Source organism: Pogoniulus pusillus, chromosome 1 (assembly GCF_015220805.1).
Source record: "Pogoniulus pusillus isolate bPogPus1 chromosome 1, bPogPus1.pri, whole genome shotgun sequence".
In the NCBI taxonomy this organism is placed as follows: Eukaryota; Metazoa; Chordata; class Aves; order Piciformes; family Lybiidae; genus Pogoniulus; species Pogoniulus pusillus.
In genome coordinates, this window is record NC_087264.1 from 15,944,742 (window position 1) to 15,970,265 (window position 25,524).

The 25,524-nt window shown below is 43.6% G+C and overlaps 1 protein-coding gene across 3 annotated transcripts in view; it reads right to left on the minus strand.

Annotated features, from left to right (window-relative positions):
- Positions 1–23,432, minus strand: part of C1H14orf132 (chromosome 1 C14orf132 homolog) — a 39,954-nt gene extending 16,522 nt beyond the window's left edge. Inside the window, exons 1-2 of one of the 3 annotated variants that reach the window (XM_064142135.1) lie at positions 23,300–23,432; positions 22,664–22,805 (exon numbers count right to left, since the gene is read on the minus strand). In XM_064142135.1, the coding sequence (XP_063998205.1) occupies positions 22,664–22,708 (45 nt within the window). In that variant the 5' untranslated portion in view covers positions 22,709–22,805; positions 23,300–23,432. Of the gene's footprint in view, positions 1–22,663; positions 22,806–23,111; positions 23,197–23,299 lie in introns of those variants that run through there. The other 2 variants (XM_064142146.1, XM_064142168.1) reach the window with 2 other exon arrangements.
- Positions 23,433–25,524: the final 2,092 nt, after the last annotated feature.

A 25,524-nucleotide genomic window follows, 5' to 3' on the forward strand; every position in this document is an offset into this window, starting at 1 on the left:
TTATTTTCCTAAGTTTATACAGGATATCAGACTTCCTGAAAAAAAAACAGAGAAAAAAATGGATATATGCAATTTTATTTTGGTATACACAATTTTCATACCACTTTTCTTCTTTGTTATTTTTTGTTTCCCTTTCATTTTCACATTGCCTTACATTTTCACAAACAAAAAAGGGGGGAGGGCTCAGAAGCACTGACAGAATATTTCAGGTGTATCTCTCATGTCTTATTTAAAGCTAGTTCTATAAAAAAATGAGCTTGCTTACTTGGTACCCTGGTCAAGACACACAATAAGCCCAAGTGGCAACAAAACCAACGTATTCCAGTTATGATGGACACAAGAAAAGAGAAAGAGCTGATACGGTGTTAGCCCTGCCCATATCTGGAGACCTCACGGGTGGCCGGCAGCATGAAGGTCAGGTAAAGCATAAAGAACAGCTTCAAGGAAGAAAGCAGGACTGCTAAATACTCTACCTACTTGTGTACACTTCACTTGATAGAATAGCAGTATCTGGCATGTTGTCATACATCTTGATCCCATCAGGCATATCAGGCTCACATATAACTTAAACTGCGCATTCCGCTCAACTTACTCTGTAATGCTTCAGTAGCAATTTACACTCAAAGAAAAATGCACTCCATTTTCTTTAAAATTAATCCTATTCCCTCACATTTTTGTCAAATATACACTACACAGCAGAATAAAAATTAAAATATGAAACTATTTGGAAACCATTTTCTAATTTCTAGCATTTCATACAATACCAGAGTGTTAGGGGTTGGAAGGGACCCACAGAGATCATGTAGCCTGTCCTGCATGCCAAAGCAGGATCATCTAGAGCAGGCCATACAAGAAAGGGTATTGAAAGTCTCCAGAGAGAGAGAGTGCACAACTTCTCTGGGTAGCCAGAGACAGTGCTCTGTCACCCTCATAGTAAAGATGTTTCTCCTCATACTGAAGAGAGTATTTGAAGAGTACTATTCATTTTGCTAAGAAAAGTTTCCTCCAACATAACTATTTACTCATGGAGAGACTAAAAGCTCCATCACATGTAAATCTTGAGTGCTTATAAACTGTCACCAGGCAACTACTTCAGCCATCTCAACAATCAGGATTTACCCTTTCCAAAGCAGAGCCCAAGAAAGAGAAGAAACATGTTTCTCTCCCACTTTGGTGTAAAGTCAGCCAGCACAACATGAACACATTTCACAAACAGCATAAAATGAGCTTGGATCACTTTGCTTTTAAGTGGAGCATCCATATGGGACATTTCACCAGCTTGGGGCATGAGTGGGGCAGAATTCTTCAAAGTGTGAGAACAGACATCATCAGAGCCAAATACTCCATATGTTCTCACAAACCCAGATTCTCACAACCCAGTTTTGCTTATGCACTAAGACCATCAAGGGATGATTAAGTGTGGCTGAACTAGACAGCAGCTGATGACATCTTTATCATGCCAAACAGAAATAGAACAGCCAAGCCATCTGTGTTTATGTGCTTATGTTTAAGATTGTTCAAACAGTTCAAAGCACATTACAGAAGAATATAATAAATTATACATTGATTCTTTGTCTCTAGATAAGTGTCTATATATGTGCAGTCAAAATAACAATGCTTGGTGGCACAAATCAATGTATAATTCATTACATTTCTATTAGTAACTCAATATTTGTAAGTCTGCATTGAAAGTGCCCCACAAATTGAGAGCCCTTTTGTAACAATGATTGTACACCAAAAGCATAGTCAAAGAGATAAAAATGACATCTGGTAACAAATACACGACCATATTAAACACATGACCACACTCACCCAAGTTAAAATGAGGTCAAGTTAGAAAGTTTAAAGCATTCCAAATAAAACAATGTCTTCTACATATTTGTTGGTAGGCCTGAACTCAAGACAATCTTTAATGCACAGTTTCTCCAAGACCCAAGCAAGATCTTGGCACTCTGGAAACTGGAATCCATGCCACACTATTACAATACACTCCCTGAATGGGGAGACCATACAAAATTGATCTCTGAGTTACATCCTCGAAGGAGAACATAATTCCTTTCATTTGTGGTTAACATTACTTTTAAGTTACTCTAAGTCAAGAGAAGAGAGTATTTATTTATTACAGTTTACATAAAACTAATTATTGTTTAAAAACATATTCAATCTATCCTGTCGCTCAGACAGCATCATGGAAACACTGATGCAACACAACTGCCCCGTGTAGAGAGTCACCACATCAAAATAAGCTCCAGCTTAGCTCAGGAACACATGACCTTGAGAAGTGAGAAATGATACATTAGTTTTTAAAACCTCCAGGCAGGCTTGTGTGGGAAATATGCAAATCTCTCCCAAACCTTTTATTTCCAGATTGCTGGTAACAAGGCAAGTCAGTTAAAGCAAATTTAAGCAATGAATATGATGTAGTTTCGGGCCAATTCCAAAGCACATTCCATTCCAGTACAGCCCAGAAAGCTTGCAGCAGCCAGTGTAAAAGCTCTCTTGGCTTCAAAACATAAACAGTAGTGACCATAGACAGTCATCCAACTGGAGAAGAATATCTTTAGATGTACTGGGCCCCATGAGCAAGCAGGCTGGTGATCATCAATCAAGTTTTATTTGCATCCCTGCTATTGCCAGAATCAGTACCTTCAGAAACATACTTGTCTGTGCTTCTTTAATATTTTTGTATCCTTCTTCACAAAGGTTTGGAGTTTTTCTTGGGGGGCAGAATGGTTGAATTCCACTGCAGTTTAACTCAGCTTTTGTCTGCACAATATCTGCCACAAGGACCCACACTTGCCTAAGCACTTTGACTACAGTGTAATTAATTTACAACTAGAACTAGTAATTAGAATTAACAGTGACTTCTTGTACCAAGAGCCAATACCACGTAACAAACCAACTGCTGTCATATATCCTTTACTTACACATAGCAGCCATGGGTACATTATGCATATGTGAAAACCAAAGCAGCAGATTCCATGAACTCAATTCTGTTTGCATTAGGTTTACACTGGTATTTGCTGAAATAATATAGTATCAGTTTGGAGGAATTATAAGGGGAAAAAAAAATCACACCTGCCATTTTTTCAACCAATTTATGTTAGGAAACAGCACTGTAGTCTCCTCATTTAAAACAACCTGAAACCAGAAAAGATTCCCCTTGGGAAAATTCTGAAGACATTGAAGAAGACAGAGTTTTGTTATCCTGAAGTGAATCTCTGAACAGATCTGTGTGGCCCATCCTGTGATCCAAAACACACATACAACAAAAAGCAGCAAGTCCAACTCCCCAGAAGGACACAAGAAATGTGACTGTGATCCTTCAGAAGAAGGACTAAATAAAAGAGCAAATGCAGCACGGTTAAACTTTAATTATATTTGGCTCCCTCAAAACAGATGCTTGCAGACAGATTTCTGTTTCACCCACTAATGACTGTCATCCACAATCATGTCACAGATTTCAGAGGGCTGCAGGGTTTACTCGCTTGCAGGCAAAACTGACAACACACTACTAAAGAATACTCATAAAATTCAACACCCTGCTTCGTCCAACAGGAAGGAGTACTCAGATACTGTGATGGAGAGGAGAGAACCAGACTGTGCCATGCCAGTTCAGGAAGGGGAAAAACTATCAGCCTGTGCTGGTTCCTGTTATAGTTTCCACATGTAGAATCAACTGCCTTCCTAACTGTGGCTTCTTCACTACCTGCTCTGGATTTCTAGATCACCACATACTGCTGAAAAGCATAACAGAAAGTGCTGACACAAGAAGACAGAAACAGATAGGCAGGGGGTCAGAAAGAAGAGGTACATCATAAATGCATGCAGGGAAATGGACATTTCCCTCTACAGCCTCACTCTGCAGGCACCACTTGTGTTTCTACAGAAGGAAAGTGCTCCCTTCTTTTGAGGAGCCACAGAAAAGCTGAGGTTCTGTTTGGAAAATACCACCAGTGCTCCTTGCCACGCTCCCTGTAAATCCGACCAATACCCATCCTTTCTGTTTCAAGCTCCTTGCCATCATACTGTAAGAATACAAAATGGGGAACACACACAATTCATTCAAGTTTTGAAGATCTGATGGAATAAAAAAGTGAGGAACAAAGTTTCCAGAAAGCATTAGAGTGCATGACTCCTTACTGAGGAAATATTCTGGGGTCACATCTGCCTTCAGAATGAACTGGCACCTTTCAATGAAAAGTATGGTCCATCTCCTGTTAAGAAAATCCATATCTATTACTTGGAATGAAGCTCCAGCTGCAAGGTGATCTCAGCCTATCACAGTTCCAAACAAGATTTGACCAACAAACTGCTAACAGGAAAGGAAAAGCAGCAAAATCAGCCAGTCAATATTTGTGTTGCAAGATCTGTTACAAATCTGATTATTTGCACAATGAGGCAGATGTTAAAAAAGACAGGAACTAATTTTCTTCATGGCCTTTAATCCCTTGCTCTGATTCAGATGTTGAGTACCTTGTTGCCTTATCTTTTCTGCTTCTACTGTAAGCTCTTCAGGGTTTTCTGCTCTTGTCCGTTGTCCATCACAAGACTAGCCAATGAATCTCTGGATTACCAATGTTTAGCTCATCTCTGACTGTATAGGTGCCTTGATCTGTAATGGACTAGAGATATTATGATGTTAATTTTTAATTATTCTTGTCTGCAGCTTATCTCAACAATCTTAGTGAGCCTGTGACTACAACACTAACTCGGTATCTAGCAAGCTGTTCCACTTCTGGTAGAAAAACAACTCCTATGGAACTTTTCCTTCAGGTCTGCCAAAGGCTGACATTGAACACTTTTCATCAAGAGGATAAAATACAAGGACATGCTCATTCTTCGTTTTGGAAAACACCATATATGGGCTATAGCAATTTAATCATAGAATCATAGAATCAACCAGGTTGGAAGAGACCTCCAAGATCATCCAGTCCAGCCTATCCCCCAGCCCTAGCCAGTCAACTAGACCATGGCACTAAGTGCCTCATCCAGTATTTTCTTGAAGACCTCCAGGGACGGTGACTCCACCACCTCCCTGGGCAGCCCATTCCAATGCCAATCAGTCTCTCTGGGAAGAACTTCCTCCTAACATCCAGCCTATACCTACCCTGGCACAACTTGCGACTGTGTCCCCTTGTTCTGTTGCTGGTTGCCTGGGAGAAGAGGCCACCCCCCACCTGGCTACAATGCCCCTTCAGGTAGTTGTAGACAGTAATAAGATCACCTCTGAGCCTCCTCTTCTCCAGGCTAAACACCCCCAGCTCCCTCAGCCTCTCCTCATAGGGTTTGTGTTCCAGGCCCTTCCACCAGCTTTGTTGCCCTTCTTTGGACACCCTCCAGCGCCTCAGCACCTCTCTTGAATTGAGGAGCCCAGAACTGGACACAGTACTCAAGGTGTGGCCTGATCAGTGTTGAGTACAGGGGCAGAATAACCTCCCTTGTCCTACTGGCCACACTGTTCCTGATACAGGCCAGGATGCCATTGGCTCTCTTGGCCACCTTGCTGCTGGCTCATCTTTAGCCTACTATCTATCAGTACCCCCAGGTCCCTTTCCTCCTGGCTGCTCTCCAGCCACTCTGTCCCCAGCCTGTAGCGCTGCTTGGGGCCATATCATAGTAGGTAATTGCCCCATCTTAGTTCTTTACATCATTGTTTTCTGTGGGGGTTAAGCCAGGAGGGAAAAAAAAAAAGATTTGTGGCAGAACAAACAGTCCTACAATCAAGCAGTGAAGACCAGCAGACAAAGTCAGTATCACTCAGGTTATTCAGGTGAAGTGTGCTGAAAATAGATAAGTAAATAAAATCAAACTAAAGAATCAGAGCAAAGACTGTGTGCAGTTTTAGGCATATCCAACACAGGAAGGACATCAGACCATTGCAATATGTCCAGAGGAGGATGACCAAGATGGTGAAATGTCTTGAGGTCAAGACCTAGAAGGAGCAGCTGAGGCCACGTTGTTATGGATGTTAGGATGTTATGAGGAAGTTCTTCACAGAGAGAGTGATTTGCCATTGGAATGGGCTGCCCAGGGAGGTGGTGGAGTCACCATCCCTGGAGGTGTTCCAGCAAAGCCTGGATGAGGCACTTAGTGCCATGGTCTAGTTGACTGGCTAGGGCTGGGTGCTAAGTTGGACTGGATGATCTTGGAGGTCTCTTCCAACCTGGTTGATTCTACGATTCTATGCTCAGTTTGGAGAAAGAAGACCAAAGAGTGATCTCATCACAGTCTACAACTTTCTGAAGAGGATCAGCAGAGAGGGAGGTGTTGATCTCTCTCTAGTGATTAGCAATAAGACATAAGAAAATGGAATGAAGTTATGTCAGGGGGAGTTGAAATTAGAAATCAGGAAATGGTCCTTTCCTCTAGGTGATCCTGCTCTGGCAGAGGCACCGGACTAGATGATCTTCCCTGGTCACTTCCAACCCACAATGTTCTGTGATTCCATAATTGAGAGGGTTTTCAGGCACTGGAAGAGGGTCCCCAAGGAAGAGGTCATGGCACCAAGCCTGTTAAGAGTTCAAGGAGCATCTGGATGTCATTCTTAGTCATATGGTTTAAGTTTAGATAGTCCTGCAAGGAGCAGAGAGCTAGACTCTCTGATCCTTAACTGTCCCTTCCAGCTTGAGATAATTCTATGACTCTATTTTCTGCACTTCGGTCACATTTAACCTTATATCCCTTCTCTCATCTCACTCTCAGATCTTCTCTGTTCCCATTGTGCTTCTCTTTTCTCTCATTTTTAAAATCTATTTCCCTTCTTATTGCTCCAATTCCTCTACTTAATATTTGTTCTCTTGCCTTTGCTCGATCTGCAAGAGGGAAGAGTTAGTATGTGCTTGGTCAGAAGTGACAACAGGCTGATAATCACTAGGTTACTAGAGATAAGAAACGAGGCCCGCAGGGATGCACATGAGCAGCAGGAACAGGTGGCATGTAACAGATTTCAGAGCTCCACTCTCCTTCATTCAGCCCTCTGGGACGTCCTGGCCATACATCACAGAATTCTGCACCCATATATACCTGGAGCCTAGGTAGCTGGGTTGGAGCAGCACCAGTCCTGTCCTCACAATGGCGCGGTTCCCAGTGGGGATGCCTACCTGAAGAAGATAAATGCCTGCCAGCTCTGCGATCTACGCATCTCAGGAGTTGAGCTGGTCAGTTGGATAGGGTGAGTATAACCTGCTCTTTGATCAATAGAGTTACTTGGCATTCCTTGTCATATACCTTTCTCTCTATGATTTTAGTACTTGGGCTGTAAGCATAGTAGTTTCCAGTATATCTTTCTATTTATGGTTTTAGTATTCGAGCTATAACACAGTGTTGAAACTGTACCCAGAGGGGGGTATCCATGTGTGAGAACATTCCCTGGCCCCAAGGAACTCAATGGAACACCATCTCAGTTATTTAGACCACAAGCAATTTTGGACAAAAGCTGTTTGGTATTCTGGGGCTGAAAAGCACACAGTTGATGCCTCGATCTCTAGTTGTGACAGCAGAAAACACAGCAAAATTACCATCTGCATCTGCCAACTCTACTAGCACTCAGGACTCATGTACTGACCTGGGAGAAAGCATATCACAAACATCCTTTCTCTTGGGATGTCCTCTTGCTCCTCAGTTAAAGACACTTCTGCTCTGACAGGCAAGGGCAGCCATGCTGGTGGGCAGTGATGGAGGGCAGAAGAGCAGTGCCGCCCTCCACCCACTTCTTCCCCCACATGCTGCTCTGTGCTCAGGGGCCACTGTTCTTGCCCAGGATATGTCAGCAGGGAACATCTGCTCCTGCACACTAGTGATACAGACAGGGCTGATCCCATCCTTAATTGGTAATAAGGCCACACAACATGACCATGTCACTGCAGAGTTTGCCTGGGCAAGAAGGAAAGAGCACACAGGCTGTCACTGCTAGGCATCAGGTTCACACGATGTGAATGCACACATGCCCTTACTGCTGCTTTGCCTCCTGCCTTTCAACAGCAATTGTTCCCATTAACCTGTCTCTTTGTGGATTTGTCACATTTTCCAAAGAACAGATCTGGAGGCTACTTAGTGCCTGCTGTGAAATAGATTAAAAAAAGCCTCCTAAACCCCCAGCAAAGTTAAAAAATCCTATGCTGCAGGGTTTGGGGGTTTGCTGACAGTTCCCACAACATAAATCCAGTGCTGGGTTTGGGCAGCATGGCCCACAGTTGAATTTGGACCTATAGAAATAAATGCAGCCCAGGTTATGTTTGAAATAAACACTCCTACAGAAAAAACGATAGCACATTTGAAAGATGAATGGGAATGGTGTTGCCTGAAGCATTGGTTCCAGCAATCTGGACCCTGGACTCAAAAAAAAGCAACTGTGTTTTGTGATTATTTAGAAAAATAGGAGGAAAATGTAAGCATTTCAAACAAACAAAAACAACAACAACAAACAACAGCCCAAACATGAGAATTGCTGTGTTTTGGAAGGTACAATCTGGTGCTTCCAGGGAACTGCAGAGCTCAACTACTGAGGAACCAGTGGGAATATCAGGAGGTACCATATGCATGTACATGATCCTACATAGCACATCAATTACTGAATAAATACATCTCTTAGCAACCCTAAGAGACGAGGACCCAACTTATTTGATACTAGCTGATAAGGAGGGCAGCAAAGGAGCAGTACCTTCACACAGAGCCTTTACAAAGGAGGGTCAAATAACAGCAGAGATACTGGAGCACTGTCACGTGCTGCCAACAGTAATTAGGTGCAAGGCTGCATCAGTGCATTAAAGCAAGGTGGCAGCAGCAGCAGAGAAGCTTCTCAATAGGACAGGAACCAAAGCATAAGGTGTTTCATCGCAGCCCTGCGGTCACATTCCTGAGAACGCCATCCATGCTGGATGTGTAAGTACCCACACTCATGCTGTTTCCCACGTACTTCAGAAACAGACCAATAGGTGAGAACAGTACGTCTCACTTAGGAACACTGACCACAGTTGAGCCTGATTACTGAGTCCCTTTTCAACAGCTACTCTGCTGGAGTACATCTCCACCAGCCAGCTGCGGAGTGCATTTACCAACGATCAGAGCGCACAACCCATCTTTTACCTTTAAGAGATGATTGCTGTTATTGTCAAGTCAAAAATACAGCTCTTGTTTGTTATGTGCTCTCCTCCCTGTAACTTTAGAAGGAAAGAAGAGGCAGAAGGGAAAACAGAGTGCAACATCCATGTCCCCATATACTGGGTGTCCGTGGGTTATTAGGGGCTCATCCTCCTATTTCTCTAGGATTGTTCCACTTCAGCCCCAGCAACAGACCACAGGTTATAATCCTGTCGACTTTCCTGAGTTACTGCTTTGTTTACAAATGGTCTACAGCCACTGTTTGACTTTCATAAAGATTTAGTGACTAAACACAACCACTTTTAAGCCCACATTTCTGGGAATGCAGTGCTGGGAGATTTGAGCTCAAGCATTAGTTTTTGGCTGTCAAAGAGAAAATGTTTATATTTTCAGTTTTGTTTTCCCCTCGCTGTTTCCAAACAAAACAGAGGAGAGCAATCTCTAATTGTTTTTTTCTTTAAACATTTGCTCAACTATGAATTTATTCAGCCTTTTTTACAGTAAATATACCATGCTTTCATGCAATATAATTACTCATCACTGCAGAGAGGGTAATTAAATCAGGGAATAAAATGGCAGCAGCAGACAGGCAATCAGTATGCTCCTGCATTTGAAGAGCCACATCCTATCCTGGTACAACTTCACTCCAGAAATGTGCTTTCACCAGGTAAGCATGTGGCCTTTACCTCAATTCTTATCTTAAAGCAATAGAAACAGAAGGAAACCCTCAGGTCAATGACTAGATTGCAAACTACACAGAAAGTGCTGACAGAGCTATTTATTTCACTTGTGCCCTGGTATTTTTCAAGTGACTGACTTTACAAATAGATTGCTAACCATGCCTCTGAATGAATACCATGTTTGTTTACTCTCACATCAGTGACTGAGAAGCTGTAAATAGGTGTGACAGCTGCAGCATCTCCTCTGCTGTCACTGCCCTGCTCCTCCTGTGAGACAGGCAGTGAACAGGATGGCTACTAGGACTGACATGAGCATGAGCAAGATCCTCAGGCAAAGAGTTATAAACGAGCTGTATTACTCTTAAACCAGTGCAGGGAGGTTTGTCAATATCAGCTCTCAGACTTGCTGCTTATTTTGCGGGAAGAGCATATCCTCTGTTCTGCCAGCTGGCCAAGAAATGGTGCACAGTCTGACAGTCCCAGCCTCCAAAACTTCAGCGACATCACCTGCCAGATGAATTTTTCAGGAAATGGCATTATAGTTAAAAAAAATCTCAGAGCTTGATAGTCACAAATCCAGTATCTAAAGCCACGACTGTAAGCTTAAAGCTGTAACTTCACCCATATCCAGAACAGAAGGGATGCTCTCAGCATTGCCTTCTGGGCCACCTGACTGCACATGTGGCATAAGAAGGATTTGCTGCTTTGCCCCTGCAACCCATGACCATTTTAAATTTCCTTGCTGAGGAAACACTGGGGATCAGTTCTAAGACCCTTATTTCTTCCATGGCATCACAGGGAAGCTGGTAAAATAGCCGGCTTATTATTTGGGAATAATGAGCTAGCTCCTGGAAGCCCACTAATATTCTCTGCATCAATTCAACCTATATCATGCTGTGTGTTGAAGGAAGACAGAGTTAGCTGTTAGCTGTCTCCCACTTCCTTTCACTTCCTCAGTGTTCCCTGTGACATAAGCTAGCATATGAAAGATTTAAGCAAGAGGTTGCTATTGTGACAGCCTGGACAGCGGCTTACATCAGTGTGCTGTCTTCAGCCTTTTCTATGCCCTCCTCTCCTGGTGGCTATGTGCTCTGCAGACCAGAGGTGAGGAAACAAATGTTTTAGAGATAGGATTATTTATTTAGTTATCCAAACAATAACTTTTAAAGCATCATTAAGAATATTAAGTACACTTAAGTGATGAGCAAGATGTGCCCCATAAAAATTACCCATGTTGAAAATTGCAGCTGGCTGGGTAAAGAAGGTTACCTGTGCAAGTAGCACAGTGGTGTTGTGGTAAGCCTAAACAGGCCAAAAACAGGCTTATACATGTCCTGGCTTGCCCAGATATGTTTTTCTGCTCTCACTCTCTCTGGTTTGGGGAGAAGCAGCCGTGGGAAAGAGGACAAAGAACCTGAAGACACTGAATCTAAGGACTCCAGCTTGCCCAGACTTGCTTTACTCCTGCTTGCATCCTGTGGTAAACAAGGTACATACACTTGGCTTGTGCCTGTCTCATGCAAAGCCTATGTTTTCCCAAATTTGGGTAAAGCAAGCCTATGGCTTCACCTAGCATGGTCAAGCTTGGCTAACTGCCATTCTGATTGGCTATTCTGTGTCCAAAAGCCCATTAGTCTTGGGCTGTATCGATAAAAAGAGATGAGCAAGTAACACAACGTGCTCTGCTCTTGTATTTGTGCTTGCTTCCTGCTGCTGCCTGCTGCCATTGCTCTCTGCTCCTGGCACTATTCTGCCTTACTCCATCTTGCCATGCTATGCTAAGCTATAAACCAGCTCTGCCACAAAGTAACAAACTCTGATACTTTGGGCTAGTTTGCCTGGAGACTCACTCCAGTTTAGCAGGAACGGGTATAATTGCCTCCATGCAACAGCCCTGCATAGCCAGTGTGACATCTGTGCCAAGGCTGCATATCACAAGACATCCTGCCTACACCTGCCAAGACAAGGAGCCCTGGAAGGAACACACAGATTGTTCAGAGAAACCAGGATATGGTCAGAGATCTTCTGCCTCCTTTCTCCAGCACCCTGTGAAGCCTGGGAAGAATCAGAAGCCTCAGCAGCTGACAAGACACCAACAGAACCTCTTCAAGTGTTTGGGAGCAGTCTGAATCTGTAGCTAGCCCCATGAATCAGGAGCTAATATTTGTGAGTAAATGCTCAAAAGCCTCAAAGTCTCTTTAGCAGAACTCTGTTATTAAATCCTATCTTTCTGCCTTAAAGCAGGAGGGAGCTCCCTGAATCCATCTAGTGGATGAGAGGTTGAGGGAGCTGGGCCTGTTTAGCTTGGAGAAGAGGAGGCTCAGGGGTGATCTTATTACTGTCTACAACTACCTGAAGGGGCATTGTAGCCAGGTGGGGGATGGCCTCTTCTCCCAGGTAACCAGCAATAGAACAAAAGGACACAGTCTCAAGTTGTGCCAGGGTAGGTATAGGCTGGATATTAGGAAGTTCTTCCCAGAGAGAGTGATTTCCCATTGGAATGGGCTGCCATGGGAGGTGGTGGAGGCACTGTCCCTGAAGGTCTTCAAGAAAAGCCTGGATGAGGCACTTAGTGCCATGGTCTAGTTGATTGGATAGGGCTGGGTGCTAGGTTGGACTGGATGATCTTGGAGGTCTCTTCCAACCTGGTTGATTCTATGATTCTATGACAGGTAGTATAACTGACCATGGAAATCTCTTCCAGTTCAATGGAGTCAAATGTTTTGTGTTATTGCTAGCTATCTCTTAATGTTCTAGATCTCGTGTGAAGAAACAAGTATTGTTGAAAACTGATGGTTGGGGTGGTGAGAGTTCTCAATTCCAAATTTAACAAACAATATTAATTTTGAAAAAATACCACCTCACAATCAATTAATTACCCCTCTATTACAAGTGGCAAGAGAAGTCAGGAAGTGCATACCTTTTCTCATACTTTGTAAAATTACAGGAGCCATGAGTTGCAAAACTACCTTGGAGAAGAAAGGAGAGCAAGCATAGCACTTCAGTTTCTTCTGCTTGTTTTGTGTCCATGAGAAACGCCAGAGAACACACCAGGAGAATAAAACATCTGCCACCCAGACAAAAAATCAGTGCAGGATTTCACTGCCTTGCCCATCTGCACAGTTTCACAGCATGCTCAGTTGGCTGGCTTAGAGACGAAGACAGAATGAGCCATTTCACAATGTGGATCCTATTACAGAACAACAATTTAGTAGGCATTAAGGTAATGTTAATAATCACACATTTGATAAAGTTTTCATCCAGATCCATGGGGCAAAGATCACAGGACAGACAAAGAGAGAGGCATGTTTGTGAATGCATTTTCAATATTCTTCTCTCAAGTAACTGCTGGATTCAGAATCTAGGGAAGAGAATTCAGAACTTTTCAGATTGAGGTTGTAATCTGCTGTGCTCCAGCTAGAGAACAACCAAAGCATAAAACAGAGCAGAGGAGGTGACATTTCTGTTCTTGGAGCTTTAGATGCTACAACTAGTGCCACTCAACTTTTACTAACCTGCAAGTCAGTAAAGACTATACAGACACATTATCATGCTTCTGTCTTAAGTAAGACAACTGAGAAAGTTTCTGCCATCTTGCTTACCTTTTCTGTGCCTGCAGCATTCTACTTTGCTGCTCTGCTCCACTTGCACTTTCTGCCCCTGAACAGAAGAAAGTTTACTCTTTGGTCCTCATCTTCCAGACCTAAGGTTAAATCTCTGTAACATTTGGACTTGAGCTAGTGCCTCCATGGTATTTGAAAGAAGGTAAGGATGGAGGACATGAGAGTTCAGAGAAAGAAGATGCCTCAAAAGGACAGCATAGCTGAATTGAAAGGAAAACATTTTATACATGCATACAATAGAAAAGTTGTGAGAAAACTCCCGAGAAAGGCCCAGAAAGCCTTTTGTGGTACATCACGGAGGGTAGGGTAGAAAGACATTCCAAGATAGGATAAGGCAGAAAGACATTTCAAATGGAGCTCACTTTTAAAGGAAAAGCACTCTGATACTTCAAAATGCTTTGCCTCTTATTGCAGATTATCAAGACACTTTATTATATACTTCATGTCAACAGAGGTGTAGTTCAGAGGTTTACTCACATACTATACACACACACTTAATTGGGAGCTGAGAGAATGCAAGTGTGAGTTCAGGTCTTTGCGTTCAGCTACATGTTCAGAAATCCTTTAAAACTTTGCATTTTGATACTTTAGCTTTCTCATCTGTCTGATTGTTGCTTTTTCTCTCTGACTAAACACCTCTGCACATCAGCTGAAGAGCTATGGCTGTCTTTCTCTTTGCATGCCCTGACTTTATGGGGCTGATAGCTTTTACCAGTCACAGCACATCTTCCCACACTTTGCAAACGCTTATCTATTTTTTTTTTACAGAAAAAAAACCAAAACAAAATGATAGAGGAAGCCAATGGAAGTTTGGTATTGTTTTAGCAATGAGTCCTAGACTCTTTCCCCTTTCCTAACATTTGAATGGTTTACAAGCATGTCAAATCACAACAAAGAGAACTAGCTGAGGTTAAAAGTTTGGGATTTTTTTTGGGGGGGGGAGGATTTTTTTTTGTGTATTCGTTTTTGTTGCTGTGGGGATTTTTTTTTTGTTTGGTTGGCTTTTGTTTGTTTGGGGTTTTTTGTTTGTTTGTTTGGTTTGATGGTTGTTTTTTTTTAATTTCCAAACTGGAGATAATCTCTTTGCAAAGCCAAAGCAATTGGCTGTGCATCTAACAGTCCACTGCAAAGAAGTGCTGGGCTGTTCTGAAGTGACTGTAACATTAATGCTTTCTAATTAGCTGCTGCTTGGCAGGTTTTAGTTCTGGTGGCTACAAGAATAGTGGAACTCAGCTTTCTGAATAGGAAAAAACTAAAAATTCTGCTTACATGTAATTTCAAACAGCTGGTGTTGTGAGACAGACCTGAAAGCATCGTGTGGGTGTGTGAGACAGCATGAGAAAAGGTGGGCAGTGACTGCCACCAACAGCATCTGATCTGGCTGCCATCTAACACTGTATGGTCGTGTTTGCTGAGATACTCCACCCTGTGTTGCCTCCAATTCTGGTAATCCTTCTGAATTTGCAGCACATTCATTCAGTAAATGTTCAGCACTCCTGCTCTTGGCATCACAGCTGGCCATGGGTGTTTCCCCTATTCAATTCTCAGTGTAGGGACAGGTATTGTTTGCTGCAATGCCAGAAGAGACAGGAGAGCACACTGGGATCACTCAGAACCTTCAAAATAGATGTCGAGGAGTTCGCACACTTCATTCTCACCCCTTTTATACCAAAGTGCTAACAAGTTGTATATTCAGTGTCAAGATCATGTTTATCAAAGGCTTCCACAGTATTTACCCTGCTGCTACTTTATGAAAATGGAGCATCTCCTGGTGTATCCACTAGCATGGGAATTATATCAAGCCACTGATGAGTGACAGAACTATCATCAATTCAGAATCCATTTTCAAGGATTTTCCTTCATAGTTGCACACGTATTCACTGAAAATCCATGCTTAACAACAGAAAGACATCACTATTTCAAAGCACTTTTAAAAATCATCACCCCTGTGAACACTGGAAGGGGTTGACACTTATCCACTATGATACCACACTCATCAAACCAAGCAACCTGCTGAAACCAGACTAGAGGACTCCAACAGAATGCAGTGCTTGGACAGACAATGCAATTCATGACAGAAAACACCTTCAGGAAAATTAAGTCCCAGCAGACAGACATAGTAAGCAAACAGAGCTGGTCACTCTTGACTTGGGTTGCTGCTGTAATTTTCTGCTTTCCACATCACTCCACTTTATTTGAATGTTTTCTTTAATCTGTTAATTAATCTGAAGGTGTAACAACAGTCACCAAAGCATCACATTGCTTTACTAAATCCCACACAACCCTTGGACTCATTTGGAGATTCTGGCATTTTCCCAGTATAGAAAACAGTCAGCATCCATCCCACTTTCAACAAAACTCAGAACACAACCTCCACTTCCATGTTTGAAGTCTATCAATGAATTGAAAAAAATCATTCTAACCAAGCATAACAAAAATAACCCTCCCTATAACCAGTCTAGATTTTCTAGCCTGTGGATTCTGAGGACCCAATACCATTGAGTTACCCAGCTGCTACCCAGAAACTCAGTTACCAAAGCTGTCAGGAGCACTCCTGCTCAGAATATGACAGGTTTGGGCTCTGACTATTAGAGAAATGCCAGGCAAGCTGAACAAGGATGAATGGAGTTCCTTCTTACCTTCCATCTGTAGCTATCTCCTGTGTATAATGATACCCCGGATGTTCCTGCTATCAGCTGTGTTTTGAAAGGCTCCCACTTTATCTTTGTAAAGCATGTGAATGTGTCCATTTGTAATTACCTTACAAACCTCCTTTCCACTCTCAATAATGATGGAAATATGTGAGATTAGCTCCTTCTGCAAATTCCATAGCTTATATCTGCTGAAAATCAAAGAATCACAGAATCATAAAGACTGGGAAAAAACTTCAATACCAAATCCAATCTTTAACGTAACACTGCCAGGTCCACCACTAAACCATGCCCTTAAGTACCACAACTACATGTTTTCTGAACACTTTCAGGGATGGTGATTCCACCATTTCCCTAGGAAGCCTGTTCCACTGTCTCATAACCTTTTCCTAATATCCAGTCTGAACCCTTCGTAGTGCAGCTTGAGCCTGTTTCCTCTTGTCCTATCACTTGTTACCTTGGAGAAGAGACTGACTCTCCCCTTCATCCAACCTTCTTTCAGGTAGTTGTAGAGAGCACTAGTAAGATCTCTCCTTCAATCATTCCTCATAAGACTTGTTCTCTAGAGCCTTCACCAGCTTTGTTGCCTTTCTTTGGACTCACTCCAGCAACTTAATATCCTTACTGTCACGAGGGGCCCAAAATTGAATACAGTGTTCAAGGTGTGACCTCACCAGTGCTGAGTACAGAAACATGATTACTTTGATACTCCTCCTGGCCACACTGTTTCTGATACAGACCAGGATGCTGCTGGCCTGCTTGGTCTGCAGTGTTGCATGGTCGCATGGGGTTGTTGTGACACATGTCTGGGACTCACCACGTGGCCTTGTTAAACCACATACAACAGACATCAGCCTATTGATCCAGCCTATCCAGGTTGCTCAGTAGAGCCCTTCCAACCTTTGAGCAGATAAACACTTCCATGCAACTTGGTGTCATCTGCAAACTTACTGAATGTGCACTCAATTCCTTGCCCAGATCATCAATAAAGATATCAAACAGAACTGGCCCCAGTACTGAGCTCCAGGAATGCAACTTGTGACTGATCACCAACTTGATTTCATTCCATTCACCACCACTTGCTGGACTCAGCCATCCAGTTTTTCACCCAGAAGACTCAGCAAGGTAATTAATATAAAGGACTCACAGTTAATCTGCACATGAAGCACAAAGAAATTATTTTCAGTATCTTCTAACCCCTTCCAGAGCAAGGGTGACACATAATTGGACTACATAAACTCATGCATCACAAGAGCCACATCCTACACCCTTTCCCTACCGCCCTGCTCCTACCACATCCTCCTAACATTCACCAGCTCCTATGTGAAATTGATCGTGCTATTAATTGATGGAAACAGTCACTCCAAAACCACATCATCTTAGCCTTTCATGGAGTAATAATATGACCAACAATAGGTTTCCTCTTGCTCTTCTAGGACACTTTCCTATGAATTGTAAAGCATTCTTACTCCATCTGTGACAGGCTTTGAGATACTTAATTTTAAGCAAGTGAACAGTTCTGCTGCTGTTACAGGAAGAAGATACACATGGGCCAAATGCAGTAAGTGCTTAAGTGTTTTGCTGGATTGGAATCACTTCTTTTAGCATCTTGAACAGCAATTACAAGCACAATCTTGGAACAACTTCCTCCAAAGTGCAGTATCAAGACCTTGTAAATTTTCAAAAGCCTTGCTGGAACAGAATTTTCTGCTATATAAGACTTGGAAATGCAGTCTACAGCATTACTGCAGTTATAAGAAAAGCAAAGGGGACTCCTCATGTTCCCCTCTCTAATAAAAAACTAATGCAGTTGCACCAAGCAGTTGGCAGAAAGACTTCTCCAGGACATTATCCTCACCTCAACTGCTGGTCACATTCTGCATGAGGACATCACTGATTTCCGCACACAGAACAGAATTTCTGCAACATCTGGATTGCACAGCTGGTCTCAGTGACTGTGCCATAGCAGGCATCAGGATTTACCCTTGAACTTTGGTTATTTGAGACATTCATAAACTCAGATCTGTTCTTTCAGCTTCCCAACGCTTTGATTCTATTTATTATAGGTCAAGACATTCTGAAGGAATCAAAGAATGTCAGAGAAAAATACTTTATACCTTGGGAAAAAGCAGAGGTGGCAATGGTCAGTGTTCTACTATGCTATATATAAGTGAGTACTGAACTGGTTCTGTAAGAGAATGACTACATCCTCCTAGATAAAATTACAAATGTTTGATGCTATGGACAAAGAAGTTCTATCTTAGGTTATAATCAATGCAGCTTTGGACTCGGAGAGGTCCATGGATCTTTAAATCTTGATTTTCCGTGTGGTTTGGCTTAAAGTTTATTTTTTGGTAAGCCCACTTTTCAAATAAAAATGTAGAATAAATTGGTCCTAAGCTTACACCAGAAATGTCAAAGCTTCCAAATGACCAACACACTCAGAACTGTCATGTACTGTTTCTCCAAGAACAAACACGACCAATAGGTCTCTCTCTCTTCTGCAGACAGGCAATGAATTTGGCTTTCTCAGCATATATATGATGCACACAGGCACAAACACAAACTCATGCTGAGTAAGCAGATTGGATTCACTTTTGAGCAGGTGGGAATACTCCACCAAACCCACAAATCTAAAGCTTTTTGGGTTTAATACCTTCAGATTACTCTGCTGTAGAAAGACTACCCTGAGATATATAAAGAAAAAGTGGGGAAAACAGATGCATGGTTATCCTGATGCTGGTGACTGTGCTGATACAGCCCACATCGACTAGTATCATACTGCAGACTAACATAGCATTTCTGATTCGCTAGCTTCCTAGTTCTTTCCCCACTATACACCTCTATTTTTTCAAGTTGAATATACACATCTCAATCCTGCTCCCATCATCCCAGATGGAATTTTCATTGTTATAGGTATTTTCCCTCAAAAAATGCTTTACCTGGTTTTTAAATGGATATTAATTTTAGTGTGTCAGAAACGGGAAGGAGAGCAGCTCACCACTGCGTGTGACAGAAAACCTCTGATCCCTGCTGAAAAGCACTGAGTGCTCTTAGACTGGACCCAGTGCTCAGCATTCCCCCAAACCAGCCTTCTATGCTGGAAGCAAAAGACTCTACATGGAGAGACTATTTCTAATGTTACCTAGACTACAAGACCACTCTGAAATCATTGAACAACACCCAGAAACGAGGCAGGCGTGCAGTGGCTGAATGTTTTTGGCATAGCATCTTCAGGTGCACAGGAGTACTGTAACTAAAACACAAATTGAAAACTAAAAAACCACACAATAGTAGCTAATAGGCTTTGACTGAGTGCAAGTCAGGCTTATTAGGACAACTGACCTTAACCAAAATCAACTAAGAGTACCCACAGAACAAGACACCTAAACCTGCACAACTGAATACTGATGAATATACAGATGCAAACCAGCTTATTTTATTGATGGATTTAATTGTAACAGGCAAAAGCTGTTCTTCATTAAACAGCTAATAAATTACTGTAGCTGACGTGTTCAGATGTGGTTGCTTAAGCTGATCACCCAAACCCTTGTACTGTAGGTACACTGCACAGATTTGTTAGCATTACTACCTGACAATCACCTGTTCCACAGTTTTTATCAGTGAAATGCTATCCTTTGCATAGAAATGTGTTACTCAGAGGGGCATTTTGTTGCTCTTTCTGCCAGCACATGAAATGGTTTCAGAGCTTCCAAGGCACAAACCGTCTCACGGGCATTTTTTAAAAGGAGGGGAAGGTGCTGAATATGAAAGCTGTGGTTTATTCATATTGCTTTGTACATTCACTGCTCCTAGAAAGCAACATCTGTTGTTTTCCAGTGTCTGAAGAGCTGAACACATCCACGCAGTTATCAAGGTGCGCAAGCTCTCACCCACTGAACATTTTAGCAAAGGCACTAAAACTCAACTTAAAAGACTCTGTTAACTACTGCATTACCTGGCCTTACACAATCACCTTGTGCACTTCAAAGGAAAGCAGATTTTAAGCTTCCATAACACACTATTGTATCACTGATGTGGAAAGTGTTAACCTAATTTACACATACCTTCTATCTCTGCGCATCCATCAGAGGAGCTCTAAGGCACAGATCATTTATGGTGTCTCACAAGACATCTAGCAAAACCAACTGGGGTCCACAAGGAGTGGTGCATAGGAATAATACACAAAAGCAACTCATAGGACCATAAATAATCTACATTATCCTGTAGAAACTAAATTAACTTGAGGAGTAATAATTGCCTTTTTGCCATTAAGCATTTCATATGTTAGTATGAAGTATTAATGTACCTGGTATTTGTCAGGTAAAATGCAATCTTCATTTTACATTACAAAAATCCTAAAGAGCATGTCAGCAGAGCATCTTTAAAAGTGGTTATGAGAGCACAGGTTAAAAATTCTCTTTGTGGATATCCCTTTGTGGACATGTGAAGGCCATCTCTAAGGTCCACAGCACCAGAGATGCCACAAAGATGATTCAAAAGAAGGAGGGGGGGGGGGAAGAAAAAAAATATAGAACAGGGAAAAGAAAATTGAAGAAAAAGCAATGTATAACTCAGGGGAGTGTCACATGGGGGCTTAAATGACACTGTGGTGATAGGAATAGAAAGAGTTGCCCAGTTGAAAATTAAAAGCCCAGTTGAGAAGTAAAAGCACAACACAAGAAGGACATCAAACTGTTGGCGTGAGTCCAGAGGAGGGCCACGAAGATGATCAGAGGGCTGGAGCACCTCTGCTATGAGGACAGGCTATGAGAGTTGCGACTTTTCAGCCTGGAGAAGAGAAGGCTTTAAGGAGACCCTGTAGTGGCCTTCCAGTATCTAAAGGGGGCCTACAGGAAGGCTGGGGAGGGATTATTTACCAAGTTTTGTAACGGGTTTAAACTGGCAGAGGAAGATTTAAACTAGATGTTAGGAAGAAGTTCTATCCAGTGAGGGTGGTGAAACACTGGCACAGTTTGCCCAGGGTGGTTGTGGATGCTCCCTCCCTGGAGGTGTTCAAGGCCAGGCTGGATGAAGCCTTGAGCATCCTGTTCTAGTGGGAGGTGTCCCTGCCTATGGCAAAGGGTTGGAACTGGATGATCTTTGAGGTCCCTTCCAACCTAAACCATTCTATGATTCTATGAGCCTGTGACAGAGGAGTAACTAAGGTAAGTATAGCATCTGCTATGACCTAACAAGAAGATTGGTTTCCTTTAGCAAAAGAGGAGCACAAAACTATAATCTTCTACAGATCATATGAGGTTTATTATAGCAACATCCCCTGGAGAGCTCCTCCAGGTGCCCCATTAAACAGGTGCTGTACAGACCCAATGAGCCCCATGCCCCCACTGGAAGAGACAGTCAGGAGCCTGACTGCCTCCTGCCTTCCCTTCACCACTCAAGCAGATTTGCAATACAGACATCTCCATGGCATTCTACCCATTCTTCCTGAGACTGGAGGGATTTTATGTACCCCTTTTTGCAGCTTGTTCCTATCTCCATGCTGCTAGGTGGTGCTTGGAGGGAACGGGGGAAATGCAGTGAAGGTGTCTTCCTCTTCTGGCTCAGGGTCAAAATTGCTATACCTCTGGTGGGGGAAGACAGACATCACTTTGCAGACAACCTTCCCTGTTGTGGTGTTTCTACACAAATGCCACTCAAGAAAAGGCAGATTCCCCAAAGTCACTGAAATGCCATTAAAAAGAAAAAATAAAGTGTTACTTGTGTGACAAAGGAAAACAATAAACCAATCCCAGAGGATCAGGAAGAAATGCACATAATTCTCTGTAAAGTGTTGCACTAGTAACTTTAGCAGTATAAAACTTATTTGTACAGGAAACTTTTCTAGGACGACTAAAGCATCCACTAATGCACGGAATCAGGGTCAAAGATACATGGAATATGCACCAGTAAGAGTAAAGGAAAGTGAGGCCCTAATCCCAGCTTCAGCACACATCACTGACTACTACTAAAACCTGCTGCTGTGCTGCACCTCTGCTTCTATGCAACAGCAGCATCCCACTTCAAGTAGCTAAAGATGGACAGAGAAAGCTCACTGATAATGCTGAAAAGGACCACAGCAACAATGATTTGACACTAAAAAAACCCTCCATGGAATACTGCAGCTCCCAGGAAGACCTTAGATCAGCAGAATTTTTGCTTTCCTCCCCATTGTGGTTTTGCTTTTTTAAAAAAATATTCTTTTTAGAACTATCTGCAAATGGAAAAGATTCTCGGACCACTCTCTGCTGCCTTTGGAGAGGCAGAGCCCAACATTCCCTCAGAAGCAGACTTTAGAAGGAAATGACATAACAGCCATTGCCTGAATGAAGCAGAACACAGCAAGGATTAACTTGATTTCCACCAACTACCTCCAGCTGAAGTCAGTGCTCAAGCAGCAACAGTTCCAGAAGGCCTGTCCACACCCTTCTCCACCTCTACGTGGCGGGTGTCATTTTTGCAACAGCTCAAACCTGAATCCAAGTAACTCTTGAAAGAAACAAACCCCACACACGCAGTTAGGTATTATCCTAGAAGAACGGTGCAGTGGATACTAAATGCCTGTGACATTTTCCAAAGCAGTTCATCTGTTTAAAAACCTGATTACCTGCATTATCCAAGATGATTTTGGGGTTAGGTATCTTAAAGCCATTACACACTTTTGAATCCGTTAGGCATCAATATGCTGAACCCATGATCATGCCTCGAGCTGAAACCCAGAACTTAGCTGCAATTTAACCAATTTGCTCCTGCAAAGAGAGGAGTATTTCTAGATACGCCAAGCCAGAGTCTGCCTGCAATGACAGTAACTTGCAAAGACACAGATGCACGTATAAACGCAGAAGGGATGGGAGGGAAAGAAGCGAGAAATCAAACCTCCGATTACTAGTCACAGCCTGCTTCTGGAAGGAGGGGAGCTGCTGCTGGCCCCCCGCCCTGGCCTGAAGCCCTTGCAACGGTACCGGAGAAGCCGGACCGCCGGAGGAGGGGGGCAGGGCCGAGCTGGGCCGCGCTGCTCCGTGCTAACAGGTGCTGCGCCAGCCGCTTCATCTCACCCAGCGCCTCCAGTTCCCGCTGCTCTTCTTCTCCCCTGCCTCCCCGTATTCTTTCCTCTCCTTTGTTTCCCCCCTCGCCTTCTCCCCGAGCCGCGCCGCCGCAACTTTGGATCGGGGAGGAAACGAGCGGTAAACGAGAAGTGAGGACACGCCACCGGCCACTGCCCCGTCCCGCCGCCGCGCCCCACCTGCGCGGCCATGAAGGAGAGGTCCATGGTGCTGCCGCTGGAGCTGCCGGTGGAGCTGGCGGAGGTGCTGAGGCTGCCGCTGCCGCTGCTGCCGGGGGCGGGCGAGGCGCGGGGGCGCGGCGCGGGCGCCGCCTCCCCCAGCAGCGGCGGGCGCGGCCGCGGCACCGACACCGGTACCAGTTCCAGCTCCGGCACAGCCCAGCGCTGCCCAACAGAGCCCGGTGCGGCACAGTCCGGCCCGACACAGCGGGCGGCTCCGCCAGGGGGCGGTGGAAGCAGCGGTGACCCGGCCCCCGCGGGGAGGTGGGCCTGGGTCCGCCCCCGCGGCGGGGGGAGGCTGAGTGGCCGGGGAGCGGCACCAGCTGTGGGGAGAGGGTGGTCTAGGGCGTCCCGCGTCACCTGTGACACGGCTCCTGCCGGCCACCATCGCCTCATGGGCCACAGTGAGCTAGGATCTCCTGCGGACCAGGTCTAGCCTTTCTCCTTCCTGAGGCAAGTAAGGGTTAGGGCTGAGGTGAGAGAACTTTACAGCCTCTGCCTCGCCCCTGCTATGCCGCTGGCCCCAGCCAAAGCCTGCATGCTCGGCAAAAGGTCGCGGTAGCGTCAGGGGAAGCCCCAAGTCGGGTCAGGCAGGTCGGAAACTGAAGAGGGGCAAGTGCTGTAGCGCAAAGAGCCAAGCTGCAGGTGTAGATCATTTTCTTCTGTGAAACAACCCATCTGAGATACTTGTGACCTTATTGCTGTCTACAACTACCCGAGGGGTGGTTGTGGCCAGGAGGAGGTTGCTCTCTTCTCCAGGTGGCCAGCACCAGAACAAGAGGACACAGCCACAAGCTATGCCAGGGGAAATTTAGGCTCGAGGTGAGGAGAAAGTTCGTCACTGAGAGAGTCATTGGACACTGGAATGGGCTGCCCGGGGAGGTGGTGGAGTCGCCGTCCCTGGAGCTGTTCAAGGCAGGATTGGATGTGGCACTTGGTGCCATGGTCTAGCCTTGAGAATTGTGGTAAAGGGTTGGACTTGATGATCTGTGAGGTCTCTTCCAATCCTAATAATACTGTGATACTGTGATCGTTGATTTTCTTGCCCACGTTGCAAGTTCTTCAGCCTTCTTTTTAAAATATTCAACCATTTCCTTCCACCACAGCTGAAAAGAACTCCCAAACTCCCAACAGCTTATACTTACACTTTGTGATAACTTTGCTGTTACAGCTTTACTTGTAAGCTCTCTTTTGCCCTTGTCCCCTAACTTTCCACTTAACACCACACAATAAACATACTTTGTGCCTCGTGGTTTCCTGTGTATCTCATATATGTTATCACATGGCATGAAAACTCAGTAATTCATTTATTGGGTGGCCTTGAAAAGCTTTTGATACCAACTAGAAAAGTAGGCTAATAAAAATTTGTCACATGTTGAATACTTTTGTTCTGTGATTTTTGTCACTCTTCTGCCATGTACCTGTTGATTTAATCTCCAAGTCTGAATTATTTGGCCGTGCTTTTCCCACTTCAGCCTATTGCATGAGCCTGAGCCAGGGCTGGTGGGAATAGAAGTGCATGCTGGCAGCAGAAATATCTGCAGAATCAGCTTTCCACTGGAGTTTTAAACCCCTGAATTAAAAAGAGCAGGTACTTCATCCTCAGCAGTGTGAACTGTATACTGTTTAGTCAGTAGGATGTTGCACTGTTGCAGGTGGTGGTGAAAAGAAAATCATACAGTTTAAATCAATCTTTTACTTGAGTGACTATTGGTGTACCTGCTAAAAATTCATTTCTTCTGAGAGGCTCATTAGGCAAAACAAATAAAATCCAGTCTTTGTGGACTCTCTCCAAAGTTTTGAAAGGGTATTGATGTGTGTTTCAGAAGCCATGAAGCAACTTCAAAGCAGTATTATTCTTTTATCATCCGCATACATTTTACATGCATTGGGTGGACATCTTTTCAGGGTGAATATAGCCTGGTCAGTTGCTGCATCTGCAGCAACAGCTATAGTAAGGATCATTTAATGAGAATAACAAAATCATTAAGTCTTTAAAACCACATTAACTTCCATACTTGTTTCATTCTATGCAATATGAGAACTGTAGATAAGCAGAGCTGGAAATGATCTCTAGAAATGATCTACAAGGTTTAAGTAATGTGCAAAATTGCTGACTGTTGTCTATGTATATGAATTCTTGCTAGTTTAGAGAAAGAAATGTTCATTACATACAGTGCCAGTTA